The 16282-nt window shown below is 39.0% G+C and overlaps 1 protein-coding gene across 7 annotated transcripts; it reads right to left on the reverse strand.

The window, feature by feature from the left end:
- Positions 1 to 14931, reverse strand: ZBTB34 (zinc finger and BTB domain containing 34). Of its 7 annotated transcripts, none has more exons than XM_071766448.1 (4): positions 14828 to 14859; positions 11377 to 11478; positions 7533 to 7656; positions 1 to 6265 (listed from the first exon to the last, which is right to left on the reverse strand). In XM_071766448.1, exons 3-4 carry the CDS (start codon positions 7571 to 7573, stop codon positions 4744 to 4746), a joined length of 1563 nt encoding a protein of 520 aa, XP_071622549.1. In that variant the 5' UTR covers positions 7574 to 7656; positions 11377 to 11478; positions 14828 to 14859; the 3' UTR covers positions 1 to 4743. The 7 variants fall into 7 exon arrangements, with proteins under 7 accessions (XP_071622549.1, XP_071622547.1, XP_071622546.1 ...); XM_071766446.1 differs by lacking the exon at positions 14828 to 14859 and adding an exon at positions 13319 to 14320; XM_071766445.1 differs by lacking the exon at positions 14828 to 14859 and adding an exon at positions 13319 to 14320 and having other exon boundaries at positions 7533 to 10295.
- Positions 14932 to 16282: the final 1351 nt, after the last annotated feature.

Below are 16282 nucleotides of genomic sequence, written 5' to 3' on the forward strand. Positions count from 1 at the left end.
TTTGCTCTAGAAGCTTTTAATTTACAAACAGCAATTCCCATTGACTTTATACCATAAAAAAAGCAATTTACAAGCAAGAAACAAATTCATCAGAACAAAATAAAGCAGCACTGAAATATTCATGTCACAAATCTAAAACCAAAGTGAATACAAGAGTAAAATATCATTTGAATAAATATTTTAAAATTCATGCTATAAAATAATCCTTAATGGCAAGTTATTAATTGTTACAGCATCAGCTTAGCTAGCTTCATTTACTTCATATGGTGATGAAGTGTGGAGTTGTGAGGTTACCGGTTTATATTGCAAGATAATGACACCAAGTCAAGTCATTCAAACTGTTCAATCATTTCTCATGAAAAACAACCATACAAATAAAAGTTATTTAAAAATACAATTTTTCAGTCAGAAACACTGTTAAAATCGTGCAAGAGTTCTACCTCTAATCAGACAGACAACCAGAGGCTTGCAGTGCAAGTCCAAAGGCTGAGTTCATAGCATACATAAATGGGAGAGACAGCAGTTTATTGTATCCACCATGGCAGGAGCTACTTAGATAAACTTGAAGCAAACCTGCTCAGTTACTGATACTTAGCTTCACATCCTCTGAAGAAATACAGGAACACGTGTCCCAGGCTTACTTCCTTGTTTAGATTTTATCTGTTTAAATGTAAACTTGTGTAGCTTTAAGTTAATGCTGTCACAGGGATGTGCAAGTAGTATTAAATCTACAATATTAAATACAACTATTCTGGCACTTGTTAAAATATATGTAAAATACACACAGATTATAAACTTTGAACATTTTGAATGACTTTACTAAACTTCCAATTCAATCACTAAGTATTATGAAATTTACAATTCATGAAATAAACAGATTCATATAAAGAATTTACATAATTCCCCAAATACTTTCAAATATAAAATTTAATAAATAACCCTGACCAGTCAAAAAGCACCATTCAAGGGTAAAACTCCCTTGGAAAATAGATTAGGTGTTGCATATTTGAGTCCCTTTCAATGGTTTCGTGTGAAACCTGTTTATAAAAATTACAATAAAAGAATCACAGTAAACTAATACAAAAATTCAAATTATATATATATATATTTAAAGGTAAAGCTCATTCAATCTTTTCCCAGCCCTTGATTTTATTCCTGCTGTTCTTCCCATAATTCAACCTAAACATATTAAGAGGCCTCATTGTTTTATCTAAAAGTAAACCAAAGGCTGCAGCATAGAACATATGAATTCATGCTTGGGAAGACTGCATTAAGAACTATCAATTTTGGCCTACAGTATATTCCACTGAACAATGAACTGACAGTATCCTTTATGCTATTGAAAGATTTCACACTAAAAGAGCTAAACCAATCTTGAGGCCTTATTGACTGAACTGAACTTTTATTATACTGTAAGTATTTACAAAACTATTTTCTGAATGTATTTACAAGTTTAAAGGAAATAATATGGAAGATAACTGATTAAGAAAACTAAAGTAGGTGTTTAAAACCATAAGCATTAGCAAAGGTAAGAAAATCATTTGTTTTCACAGTTTTTCATAATAGATTAAACATCTAGAGAAAAGGACACTGTCACTGTTTTCACATTTGTCTATAATTAAAAAGGTAGATTAAGAAGAGACTCAATTATGAACCAGCCTATATAATTTCATGATTTCTTTTGCTGTCAAATATTTCTTCACATATTTTACTGACTTCTGCATTTATTGTAAATGAAATGTGTAACAGCTCTGTGCTAACTTAAAACTGTACAGACACAAGACACTGTACAGTACTTCCATAATTTGCTTAAAGTAACACAGCATACTCTGTTTTGGTGGACTTGTGAAATGAACTTCAATCAGATAATGCTTCATGTTTCATGGCAATGTTAATCCTGGCATACCACTATGTGACAAGGCACAATTTAATTGCTGTTGCCAGGTTTGAAGTTCGTTTCCTACCAGTCACACACTTTGTAAGTGTAAATGTAATGCTCAGTGATGTTTAATGTTCACCTATGGATGCATCCTTTGAAGCACTGCTGAACTTAGCAGTACTGTGTTATGGCTTGGTAATTATTAACACTGCTAGCAGTGGAAAGGGTAAATGGCAGATCAACACAAACAGGAGCAAGGAGAACTTGCAAACTGCTGAATCATGATTTTGTAAAAAAAGCAATCATTTCCTGCCCCTTAACAGTCCCCTTTCAATGTTTTGAACCTGAACCTGTACAATCAAAGTGATGTTGGTTTTTTGTTTGTTTTTGTCAGAGACAATTTTGGATAAGTCACTCTTTGGTAAACTCAAACCATTTAAATACATTTACAAATACAAAGAACTAGATTTAAATAATGTTAAGATTGTGACACAGAGAAATTCAAGAAATATAAAATTAGTACCCATATCCTGCTATCCTCAACTCATACTTCCATGAAAAAAAGTCACACCAAAGGCACCACAGCACAGGTCCAAGATAAAGGGTTAAAAGTAACTGTACATTTCTTGGATTTTGCATGTCTCAAGCTTAATTTATCAAAACACTTTGTTTTGTTGTGGTTTTTTTTGCATTTAATTACTTAAAACATACATTTAGGGAAAAAAAAACAGTATCAGAAACACTAACATGTTCTTAAGTGGTTAAACATACAGACTACCTTCCCTAGACAAAGACATACACTTTCCCTTACTGGGAAAAAAGTTCTGTTGCTTCAAGGACAGAAATACCTCCCCGACCTCTGCCTCTTTGTTTAGGCAATTTTAGGACAAAGAGGTAAATTCTGTATTCAATTTAACTGCAACTGCTCCAATGGAGCAGGTGGGGTTTACATTGTAAATCTGTATTTAGTGAAATTAATTCTTATTGCAGACTGTCACAATATTAAGAAATAGTGTATTTAATAAAGCTACTGCACAAATATGCCCCAACTTCACAGGAGCCAAAAGCTTTACAAGATAGCAAACCTACCTTTTCACTTTCCTGTAATTTGGCAATGAGCTTTTATTTTTAAATTTTAGGAGTTAAACAGCATGTTCATAGCTGTATTTTCAATATTTGCTAAACAAATGTAATGCCCAATTATATAAAACCTGTATATTAAGAAGCATGTGATTAATTATGTTCATCAGGTAGAATTTTACACAGTGTTGTTTGCCAGTTCATGTTCTTAAGGTCTCTTGCTATTTGGGTTTTTTTTGTTTGGGGTGGGTTTTTTTTTGTTTTGTTTCTTGTGGGTTTTTTTTTATTTTGTGTGTGTTTTTGTCTTTTGTTTTGTGTTTTTTTGCTTAACTGTTACCATTAGGTTTCACATTTTATATATTATACTGACCTAAATGATGAAGTTAGCACCATATTAAAAAAACATTTGGTGAAACAGAAAGATTTAGAGTATTTTTAAAGGTGATGGTAGTTCCTTTATGCAGAAAACAACCACTGAAAATAGTAAGAAAGCCATCACAACTCTAATACTCACACATGAAATAACAGACATATTGCTCAAAATTCCCATAGATTATTTGTTTTTTTTATACAAAAAAAAAAAAAAAAGGTATAAATTCCAAGTGCTGACATATCACTTGGAGCTTTACATAGGAAGTCAATGTGCACCTGAAAACAGCCCTCTGTGAAGAGGCCTATTAAAACACTGCTTGGAAATACTGTAGTTTAAACTATGACACCTCTCTCAGGTTTTAACCAACCATGATGAGTGAGGAAGTAAAATTTAATCACCTGGTATGGTTCTACAGTACAAAATAAAGGTAGATTCTGAGGCCAGTAAAAACACATTTAAAACCACAATGCTACTTTTTTTTTTTTTTTCTTTTTTTTTGTTGTTGTTAATATATATAGATATATCTATCTCTATATATATAAAATGTCAGCACCACAGGTTGTCCAGCTTGCATTCCAGACAACTAACAAAACCCCTCTCAACAATTTAACCATAATTTAATAGGTTTATGGCATTTGGTTTACATGTTATAAAGCAAAGCTATTAAAACAAGATCATTCACTTTGCTCACTTTTGCACACAAAATAATAGTTTAATAAAATGAAAAGCAAACAACATTCTTTTAAAACCAAAACCATCCCCCCAGAGTCTGAAGTCCTAAATCCTAAGCAGGGAGGAGATTTAGCCATTCAAAGAGTGGTACATGGTATAAACCTTGACTTACTTTTACATTCACCTCTACCAGAATAGGAAAAGTGAAAGCATTTTATATATATAAAGCAAATTTATATATATAAACAGACTAAAAAAAGTTAGTAAAAGCAAAAATATTCCATCTTGACACATGGAAGCAATCAAAGCCACACTATTCTCTCTCCCTGCCCCTGCATAACTCATTACCAGCAATGGGATTTAGGAAATTTAGGAGGTTACAGCTTCTTGGTGTAACCAGCAGAGCTGCCAATCTTATTCTAGTATCTTACTCCACTGAAATTTGTGTCTTGCCAGATCAACCAGTAGGAACACTTTAGCAGACTCTTCCTATCCTTTCCCCACCACAGTTTTTTACATTTTGAGCATCCTCAAAAGTAAAAAAAACCCAAAAACAACCAACCCAGCCTCCTTCAAAAAAAAACCAAAAAAACACTTATGTAGCCTTCTCCAGAAACCATTTCAAATTGATTTCTAGAAGCTCAGCAAAATTAAAAGGCTGATGTAATGAAGATTACTAAAATATTTTAAAAATATATTAGTAATGTGCTTGTTTGTGTTGCACTTAGAATGTAGTATTTTAATCAGATGTGTTAGCCATTGCATGAATTTCCATACTAGAATCCATAGCTTCAGAAGCTGAAGCATCATTATCTACTTTCTGATCCACAAACCCTTCTGTTCTGTCCGGAGACTCTACCCTGTTTCTTACTTCTGTTACTCCAGGGTGATTTTTTCTCAAATGCTGGTTTAGTGTACCCTGGAAAGGAAAACATTTTCCACAGATCTCACAGCGAAAGGGCTTGTCATCTGTGTGACCACGAATATGATACTCAAGTTGGTCCTTGCGGGTGTATTTCTTCCCACAGAACTTGCACACAAAAGGAGTTATTCCCATGTGCAATCGCATGTGTCGATCTAAGCTCCCTTTCTGGTTGAAAGACTTCCCACAGTAAATACAAATTAACCTCTCACTGTATGGGTACCAATGACCTCTTGTATTTCTTTCTCGTGGACTGTTTTCATATCCGGGGTTACTCACCATGGATTCACTGTCAGCCCCCTGCACCAAGCCCTGAACATCACTGTGCAAGTGACCAGTGGATACCCGTTTTTGGCGTGCACGACCTCCTCTGAAACAGCTCAGCATTGACCTTGAAGGACTTGTATTGCTCAGGCTTCCAAAGGCTTCAGACACACCTGTAGCCTGTGATGAGGCATGGGTAAATGAATAAACATGTTGTAAGACAGACCCATAGGAGCCAACATTTACTGCAACCACCTGCTCTCCATCCACCATTTCAGTATGATACCCATCATCACCAAGGGAAGAGCTATCAGAGCAGCTCGGCCTGTCAGACTTTTCCATTTTAACTTTCACCTCTGCAATCTGACTTTCCCTTACTATCAGGTCTCCATGCTCATGATCACCTTCAATCTGAATCTCATACTCAGAGATACTCCCACTGCTTCCTCGATCTGAATGCCCTTCTTCTTGCAGGCGACTACGTAGAGTTTTGCCTGGAGTACTTTCCATCCTAAGATCGCTGCCTGCTGTTGACTGTCGCACCTGAGAGCAATAGGGGGGAGAGATCTCAATAGGGTTGGCAAAGTAGCTGCTGTCCTTAACTCCATTGCGATTTTCTGAATTTTCTTCAGCACCAACAGTGACAGAGTCAACATCACCGACACTGATCTTTGAATGAATACTCTCCAGTATCTGTGTGCATTTGTCAATGACGCACTGCATCTGTAGGAAGCTAGCTGCAGTCAGAAAACTAACAACATCCTTCAGCTGCAAGGACATCCTTCCAGTGTAACAAAAAGAAAGCAGCTGTTCAAAAACATTGGGATTTTTTATAACTGATATTGATAAGCCACTCATGGTGCTTAATGCTGAATGGTCACGGAAATATGGAGAACTGGCTGCTAAGACAGCTTTATGGGCTCGAAATGGCTGACCCTGAATATGCACAATTATGTCACACAGCTTTCCTTGCAAGCGGAGTTCATTTAACTGGCTCAGAACAGTGTTGCTGTACTCGGGCACATCAAACTGAATGAAACTGCTGCTGTCCATTTCTACTGATGTAATGAGTAATCTGAAAGAAAAACAAGATGATTTACAACTGAGAACGAATAAAGAGTTTTCCATTTACAAATAAATGTTTGCACGTATTGAAGTTAAATCATCACATTGACCCATTTAAGGTGCGTTACAACTAAAGAGTTGGTATAAACACTTGATACAATATGAAAAGTAGAGATTCCTGTAATTTGGATTATCCCTCTGCAAAATTCACAGTTTAATTGCTCATAACACATCAGAGGCTCCCTGAGACAGTCCACGTCCTAAATGCAATTTCACATTTTCACTCTATGGTAAGAACTGCAGTACAATACCCCCACCCTGAAAGAGTATTGATTTTATAGCTGCTAGGCATGTCAAAGCCTTCAGAACTGGTAGCAGGTTTTCAATCCAGATAGTATGTTGACACTGCACTGTTAAACTGCCCAAGAATGATCTTTGGAAAGTACTTCATGAAGTTTGAAAAATGAGATGAAGAAAAGCCACAGGTACACATGTGTGTGCATACACACACAGATTAATATAATAATAATAAAAATCATCATCATCATCCTTAGGTCTAGATATGTAAAATTTATTTCAGAGGGGATGAATATACCACACCAATGACATTGCTGTTTAAATATTTACCTCCTTAGAAAATAATCTTGATAATTATTTTTTAAAAGTAAAAATCAGGATTTCAATAGTTACATCACAAATGAAGGAAATCTTAGTGAAAGGAAACATTTAGGCATGGGCTCAGCTTCAAACTATTTACCCAGTGTGTCAGAGGTTCCCAAATAATGACTTTGTGTCAATACATAAAGCAGCATTTGAAGAAAAAGTGTTTGAGACACCCATAGACTTTCAAAGTTTAAAAAAAAATTTTTTGTGATTTTCATTTTTTTTTAATAAACCATGATGTGAGCTTTGAAGCTCATTTGACACTGCAGTGATTTCCCAGCTGGAATGACTTGATATTTAAATTCTCGCCTAACTCAAAAGCCATAGGTACTCAAACTTGTCTGATACACTGGGGAAGGATGTTCCAAGAGGCTTTACAGAAAGATATACATTTTGAAAGATCTAGAGAAAAGCTCTTTACCATTCACAGAGTATTATCATAGAAACACACACACACTCTTGTCCCCTTTTGAGTAACTCTCTAGAGCAATCACTCTACATTTCCAAGAACGGGCCCCTAGCCAAGTGCCCAAGAATCCTCAGACTTTTTTTTTTTTTCCTATTCTTGTTCTTATTATTGCAGAAGTCTAAACACATAATAATTGTCATCATACCTGCTTCTCCAATTGAACAAACAGATCTCAACATCATCCATTGACTTCTGATGCAGGAAGCATGTCCAATGTATCACAACATACTAGTGGATTTTTTTTTTCTATTTATGTCTTATGTTACATGCTGTAATGGGATATATGAACAATTTAAATCAAATTATGAAAATTCATACACTCTAAAAACAAAATCAACATGTAGGAATATGATTAAAATCCTAAAAGAAGAACTGGAACTCTACCAGCTGACTGTCACTTAAAACTAACATTCATAATCTTCACAAATGGAACTTCTTTTAAGCAGAGACACAAGGTAGACAGTTTCCTGACTTGACTAATGTGTCTGCTTCAGTTTTCTGTCAAAAGCTCTCACAGAACATTCAAAACCATGTTAGCAGAGTTGCTAAATGTCTTCTGTAAGTTACCAAAATATCACAGATTAAAATGGGCAAGCTAAACAGACTTCGTTTGAGTTTTTAGTTACATAAAAGCAGGGGAAAAGATGTTTTATATCCGATGAAGAAAACATGAACTAAAAGATGGTTAACAGACATGGTATGATGGTAGCCATCTACATAAAAATAGCTTTGGCAGGACAGTTCATTTATTCAGTGAACAAAGCTACAATACAGAGCCTGTGAGCTGATATAAGGCAGACACAGGCCAGAAATCCTACATAACAAACCAACCCCAATCTAACAGTGGAGTACTCAAATGACAAGATTAATCTTGTTACTCTGAGCATCCCTGCAGGTTGTGCAGAGAACCACTGTTCAAGTCCCTAGCAGATGCATCCACTCCATTGGGAAACTGGCAGTCTCAGCAGTTAGGACATACTTTTTACTTTTGTCAACTTCCCTCTCCTTTTGACTGGGCAGCAGGCTTCCTTCCAAACCCAGCCCAGGTCACTACATTTAGTCTGTGGGGCTTATCAGCTATGCACAGATGCAACACCAGGGCATTCCTGATTAAGCATCTCTGTTAAGTGGAGAAAGAGCTTTTGTTGACCTCAAGTGACATGAATTTACAAGTTACCTCGGTTGAGAACTGGGTACAAACTACAAGAGCAGTCACCAGTGGCGATAATTCCATTTTTCTGCATCATTTCGGATCCTTGAATTAAGGAACCAGACTTTGGTCAAACCTCACCCAAATTCCATCAGAAATTACTCCTTTCTCTTTGTGCCTAGAACGTACAGAAAGTTTGTCATATATATAAAGTGATCTTCCTATTAGCCCCATAGGTCCCTAAAGACTCAGCAAAATGGAAAACAACTTGGTCCTAAGCAAAAATAATAAAATACAAACTGTCACCACCATCACTAGTGCAGACATTAGGAATGAATTAAGAATAGGCACCTGAGTAGAAAACTGACATTTTATGCCTTATGTAGAAAATAATTATGTTGTTCTGATCATGGCATCTGAGCATGTCTAGATGGATTCACACAGCCAATGACATGGCCCCACACTGCAAACACACCGTGTACCCATGCCAGAGCATGAGAACCAGGACAAAGGGGTCACCAAGGGGAAAGGGAACCTCAGCAATCCTTGCACACCACAGCTCTATTGGAACCCATGTTATATCTATGAGCAATCCTATATTCTTGTTCTCAGAGTTGTTTTGTCTTTTTCTGGGGGGAGAACAAAGCAGCTTATTTTCCTAAATATATAAGGAGTAAAGAGCACAAATCCTGGAAGTGAGTCGAGAGGATGATGGAGTTAAAGGTCTGTAAGTCTGGCTTAACTGTGTCTAAGTGTAGGAGATAAGCAGTAAAAAACAGGGGTCAAGGGAACATATAGTATTGCTTTGAATGCAAACAGATGAAGTACACAAAAGGCAGTCCAAAAGGCAGTGGGCAATGAGTTTCTGTACCCATCTGCTCTCAAAAAGGAAAAGTGAACACACTACAGCATGAGGCTACTCTTCCACCCTTCTTAGTCTTCATCTGAAGACACATACTTCCTGTGATCTTGATAACACCTGTAGGTAGCCAGGGTTAAATAACAAGAATTTTGAACAGAAGCACTTGTGAACAGGGAACCCTGTTTTCACTTTCAGCCAAACTCTGAAATCTCTAGTTGAAGAGGTCCTGGAACTGACAGGGCTGCCAATAAACACCATGTCCAGGAGTAGGCAGGACTGTAGCAGGAACAGCACTGAGACTGCTGCGACTTTCCAGGAGGTACCAGGGCACCCCAACTTTCTTGCATCAATTTGGGAAGGCAAGACCTGGGGAAAAATCTGGGCATTACACACACCAGAGAAGCAGGCACCACTAACAACATTTTATTGATGAAAAATGGTTAGAAGAAGAACAATCCTACTTATTCACATAAATCTCCAATGTCACTACCTAGAAAATAAAAAATAAACTTTAGATTGTATTCCCACATGCAATGAAGTTTTATTTGTATACAGAATTAAGTTAGCAGTTCAATAACCAAATTCCAGTAGAACTAAACAAAATATTGTTCAACAGGGTACTGTACGATAACAGTACTCAATTATTCATCAATACTAGCAGGCCAGTGACTCTTTCAAGACAATATTATCTTCCACTGAAGTATTTCTGAACCAGCCATGGAAGATCACTACAGTTTGAAAAGAGTTTTAAGAAATCTCACATTTTTTAACAGCTTCCTCCAAGTTAAAATGTCTCCCTACCCTCTTCTCCTCTGTGGTGAGGCAAGCAGCAATACACTGAAGCAGAAAGGTGCTCTAAAACACAAATTAACTTTGGGATTCATCCACTGTACACTCTAAAGAAAAAACAAAAATCTCTAGAACCAGACAGCCATAAGGCAGCTTTGCTTCCCAAAGCAATGAGAATGTAGGTATTTCAAATCACATAGCAATTCTTTACAGAATTAGCAGAGGTAAAGAAGAAAATAATTTGTGTAGTCAGAACTAGTACCTTCTACGATAATTCAGCACATACAGAGGTAACTTGTGCTCTTTAGGTCCAAGACCACAGTATAACAGTTCAGAATTAAGAAAATTTTATTTGCATTATACAAACTCAAGCACTTGGGGATAGTGAGAACTAAGGAAACTTATAGAAGTATTAGGTACTCTCATTGTTAAATAGTAAAGCATTTTGTCTTTTTTTACTTTCCACACCTGACTGTGGAATAGTGTAATGTTAGGTTAAAGTTCTGTAAAATTTAAGTCCACTTCTGGGCACTTGTCTATGAATAGGCCCTCTCTTAACCTTGCTGCATAAGTAGATTAAAGAGTTTAAGGTTTTCTCAGGTATTATGTATCAAAGAAATTGGCTAGAAGGCTTAGAAGTTTTACAGTACAGGCCAAAACTGGACACTAAGTTCACTGAGTCTTAGCAGTGCTCTGTGTTGAGCCTCTTGTCTATTTCTGTAGGAGAAAATCCAGTCACATTCACACACAAAAAACCCATTTAAATTCTCTTTTTATCTGCATTATATTTATTCATCATGGCCTTAGCCAGCAAGTGTATAGTACAACTTTACTAGTAGTGGATCACTGCCCTACTTCTTCAAACAAAAGTGCTCACTGAAGTAACCTGTGAACATGATAGTGATAAGCATTTATCTTGTTAGATGTCAAAGGAAACTGAAACCTCTTGCTGCATCTAAAAAAACAAGAATAGAAGGTGACAAAACACAGTTGGTATTTAATTTTACTGACATCATACAGTAGCAGCAGGGAAGCATCATATAACTACAAGATGAAGCTGTGTCTGCCAACATCATATTAGTTTCTGCTTCTAAGTCTGCACCTGTTTAATTTCATTCACTTGCTGATGTGTGATTTGCCATTCTCACAGATAGGTGAATGATATAAATTATGTTCATTTTAACTCACACAAAGCTGTGAGAAAAGATCCCTTGAATTTTCTTTAGTTAGCTCAGCAACATGGGTTCCTTGGGAAAAAGCATTACAAGCTGTTCCAGTTATAGCATGTGTCTGAAAACAGAAGTATATAGAAAAGTTAGGAGGATCATAATTAAAATAAAGACTAAAACAAAAAAGTGCTCCATGACACCAAAATACATACTCCATGCATTACTGCTCAGAATACAGAAAGAAAGCAAGAAAAGGAACAGGTATTTGTGTAAATCATTACAGTCCTCCCTTGAATTTTGTAGGACTCAGTATTTATTACACGACCTGTGAGAACTTGAGACATCATTCCAAAAGTGCATCATCACCCAAGAGAATTTTAATTGACGAATGTAACCCTATCAGCTGTTATCATGGAATTTTGAGGGAAAAATCTTCATCAATCTCCTTTCAGTTTGCATATGTCTTGTACTTCAGATTACAGCAGCCACAACAGTTAATGCTAGCTGTACCAAATAAAACCTGCAACCAGATATGTCACAGTCCAGCATTATTTCTAAGACAGTCCTTATTAAAGGATCTTTGAAAACAGGGAGGAAACTGATCCTACAATGTTTTACCAATGTGTATGTTCTGTAACAGTAATGTACTGTATTATCTTTTAAAAGTCAACATACAGTGCCCTTGGATGGCTTTTTGTGGTGTGACACACAGCACTTCTGCTTCACTGAAACTCTGTCCCCCTGAAGTATGGTAAACTTCCTTATGGATGGAAAACAGATTTTAATAACTCAGAAATAAAGGAAAAGGGAAAAAGGGAAAAAGGGAAAAAGGGAAAAAGGGAAAAAGGGAAAAAGGGAAAAAGGGAAAAAGGGAAAAAGGGAAAAAGGGAAAAAGGGAAAAAGGGAAAAAGGGAAAAAGGGAAAAAGGGAAAAAGGGAAAAAGGGAAAAAGGGAAAAAGGGAAAAAGGGAAAAAAGGAAAAAAGGAAAAAAGGAAAAAGGGAAAAAGGGAAAAAGAAAACTACTCTCCCAACTACTGAGATAATTTTGTGCAGAACTTATATTATTATAAGGAGTACTACAACTAGCAAGGCTGCTACATATAAAGATGAAATTTTGGTATCTCAGAATAAAAAAGTGACCCTCATGGGCTCACATGGAAGTTTAACATAAAGTTGATGTGCAGCTCCTAAGAGGTGCTACAGTACAACAAAATACTGACAATATTTCCGTTGCAGCATTAAGTTTCATTATGTTTGCAGCTTGTCCAATAGGATAAAATGCACTTTATTTATGGCATCTTTATATCTACAGTGATCTCAAACCCCTTTCAAGCCCAGTTCAACACACTGTTCTGTTAGATTTGCCTCTAACAGGTAAATAAAAGTGCCAGGATGACTAAAAACAGCTAGCACAAGCCTATGTTTACATATAAACTTCCTGCCCATATTTCTGTTCAGCTCAGTGCTGTTTTGAACAGTCTACAACACAGCTGATTCCAAATCCAAAGATACCCTAAGTGAGAACTAAGCTATCTTTGTATTAGTTTAATAACAGAGTAATACCAAAGTTATGGAAACAACCAAGTTTCTCAAAAATAAATGGCTACGGTAGCAATCAGTTCCTTTCTTAACAAAACAGGATTTCAAATCCTCATTCCTCCAAACGTTAACCATTCACAAATCACATTATAGATTAAATTCACACAGTGTGTTAAGTTTTGGTAAAGAATTAACTAAGGCAAAAAAAAGTGCTCATTGGAACAGAAGGAAACACAGGCAGTTCAGCCAAAACTTGAACTAGTGAGTTATCTGCAGTAAACCACACAATAAAAGGTGCATACATCTTATTCAGCAGAAAACAGCTTAGAAAATGAGTCTGCATCATTTCTATTTCAGACTAAAATACAGAATCTGTTATAGTAGTAGAGACTACACACCAATTAAAAACTTCATTACATTACCTCGTAAAGCTGCAGGAAAACCCCCAATTCCTCAGAAACTGGAGCCAGTTAGTACAGGCTGAAATATAGTTACTGGAAAACTTATTTCTTGCACATATTCATCAGGAGATATCAAAAAACTACAGTGAAAGACAGTGTCATTATTCCTCCTCTGCAGATGGGGAGGCAACACTCTGCTCAAAGTATTAAAGATCCACAGAGAAATCAATAAAATTCATGTCCATCAGGTAAACACTCCCTAAGTGTCACAAGCTTTAAATCAGCAAGATCTTACATGTAATGATCAGAAACTTTCATTTTGTGTACAGATTTCACAGTTTGTAATCCTAAATAGAAATGACTGTGTTTTCTGAATATCTGGCAACTTTGAGGTTTATGTTTTGAGATGCCCAACAAAAAAACTGATAACATGAGATTTGATATTCATATACACACCCAGAACTTAACGCAGTGGGGAGGGAAAGGAGGTGGGGACTTTTGCACCTCCTACTATTATAATAAGAAGCAATTTGTTACAAAGGCAATGCTTATGCATTATGCATTTTAAGCCATCTACTTTAAAAAAAAAAACAAAACAAACCGCAACTTTAGTCACTGTTGATCAAACAGTAACTTTTTTGGCTCCAATGTTTCTTATAAGCAATTAAGTACCTATACTCTCTAGATACCAGCAACACGTTTTGCAGTAAAGTGCCTTGAAGCAGACACGTTCCCGGTGTTTGCCCGGCCCGGTGCTGCTGACAGACGGAAGGTTTTGCAGCTCTCCTTACACAGGCACATCCCGAATCCAGATGCTGAGGATTCTCTAACACCTGTAGTGCAACTAATCCTATGCCACCCTTTTTCTTCTGGCAACCAGGCTCCCTCGTATCAACGCTTCTGAGACTCTTCATGCTTGTTCCAAATTGACTCTCAACTTTGGTTTATACCCAAATAAGTACAATTCTGCGTGCTGTGCACACCTGGAGAGCTCCCCAAGGGCTTTCGCAGTGGCAGAGGCTTCACTCGCCCCCCCCCTCCTCTCACAGAGCGGCAACAGCCCAAGTTCCCCCCCTCTCCTCCTCCCGACCGCTCCCCCTCGCTGCTCTCACCCACTCCCGCCGGCCCGGCCCGGCCCGGCCCGCTGCCCTGCGCCTCGTTCCGCCAGGGAAGACCCGGGACACACTCGCACCCGCCCTCCCCAAGGGAGGCCGAAACTCCGCCAGACACGGGCTGGGGTTACGCGGCGACAACTTCTGGCGTGCCGGAGCGGGGACAGATCCAGCCCGGCCGGCCGGGGGCGGCGGAGACAGCAGAGCCGCTGCCACCGCTCCCGGCCGCTCCGCCCCGCCGCGGATCCCAGCCCCGGCCCGCTGGCAGGGAACCGCGGCCGAGCCCCGATCGGCACCCGGGCCGCCGCCCCTGCCAGGCCCTTCAGGACGCGGGACCCCCTTCCTGGAGAGCGTCCGAGCCCCGCGCAGCAGCGCGTCCGGCCCAGCCCGGCCCCATGGCGGCCCGCCCGCTGCTCACCTGGCGCTGTCAGGGCCTCTCACATGTCGGGTCCCCAGCCCGGCCCCTGCCCGCTCCCCCGCCGCTTCCCGCCCGCTCCCGCAGCCACTCGCACCCGGAAACGATTCCCTGAACGCGGTTCCGCTTCCGGCTGACGCGCACAGGCGGGGCCGAGGTCCGACCCAACCGCGGGCCGGGAGCGGAACCCGACCCGGCCCGACCCGACCCAGCCTGACCCGACCCGACCGTGCCCTGCCCGCGGGTTGAAGCCGCTGGTGCGGAGGCCGCAGCGCCAGGCGAGCCGCGGGCCCTGGGTCCCCCTCCAGGGGCTCCCGGCGAAGGCGCAGGGGAGTGCAGGCTCCAGCAGCACGGGCGGATCCAAGGCAGTGCCAGAGGTGTTTTACACCAAGCAGCACGGATTTTCGGAGCTGATCCCGCACACGCCTGTAGCTGGTGTAGAGCTTGCGCACCGCTGGGTGACCGGCAGGCACCGCCGGGGTACCCGCACGGTCTGACCTTGAACGGGATGTGTGATCTGCTGGAGGTTTGTGTTCCTCTCCATATAAAATGCACGGAAGTCTTCAGAAACAAGGAGCTGACTGGTCATGAGATACAGAGCAGCCTGGGGAAGCATCCTGACCAGGGCACAAATAGCAAAGTTAAGTAATAGCACAAATGGTGTTTGTTCACTCATGTAAAAGAAAATCAAATTATTAGTTCTGAACAGACAGAATACTCTGGGTTTGTTCTTACGGGCACACAGTAGGTCTAACCAACAGCAATAGCAAATTAAGCTGCTTGTACCATATTCCATTTAAATCTGAATACTGATTTCTCCAGAAAATGAGAGAAATGAGCTTGCTTTAAATGAGACCAAGCTAGTGTGCTGTTTAGGTAGAAAGCACTAAGCTGCTGAGTAGGAAGCATTTTAATGGAAATGACAATTCCATGAGAACTGAACAGACGTAGGCTGAACAAAGTAAATAGTTCAGTAAGAATACAAGAATTTAGTGAGGGAGAGAAGGAATCCTCAGAGGAAGATAACATAAACCTAACCCTTAATACCTCTTCACAGGATTAAATTGCTTTCATACTTGAACAAGAACAACACCTACCTGTTATCTCAACCTACTTCAAATTTACCTGGAGGCTTTCTGGACACAGAGTTGTTGCTGCTACAAAGGGAGTGTTCTGGAATTTTTCTACCAGCCTGTACATTCTGTACTGTAACTTTTAGAGATCACCATTCTGAAAAAATCAACTATAAATAAATAAATAAAACAATAGATAAAACAATAAATAAATAAACCTACTTGATATATTTGGACTAACTAATAACCTAAGCACCACAGAAATGAGCCCAGTTCCACAAAGTCATCAACTTCTTGTGTTCTAAAAATCAGGTTTTAGTTTTGTGTTTTCTTAGGCTAGGCTGGCATGTTCTCAGTATCTAAAGAAGACACACTACTAGATACA

This window comes from Heliangelus exortis, chromosome 22 (genome assembly GCF_036169615.1).
Source record: "Heliangelus exortis chromosome 22, bHelExo1.hap1, whole genome shotgun sequence".
In the NCBI taxonomy this organism is placed as follows: Eukaryota; Metazoa; Chordata; class Aves; order Apodiformes; family Trochilidae; genus Heliangelus; species Heliangelus exortis.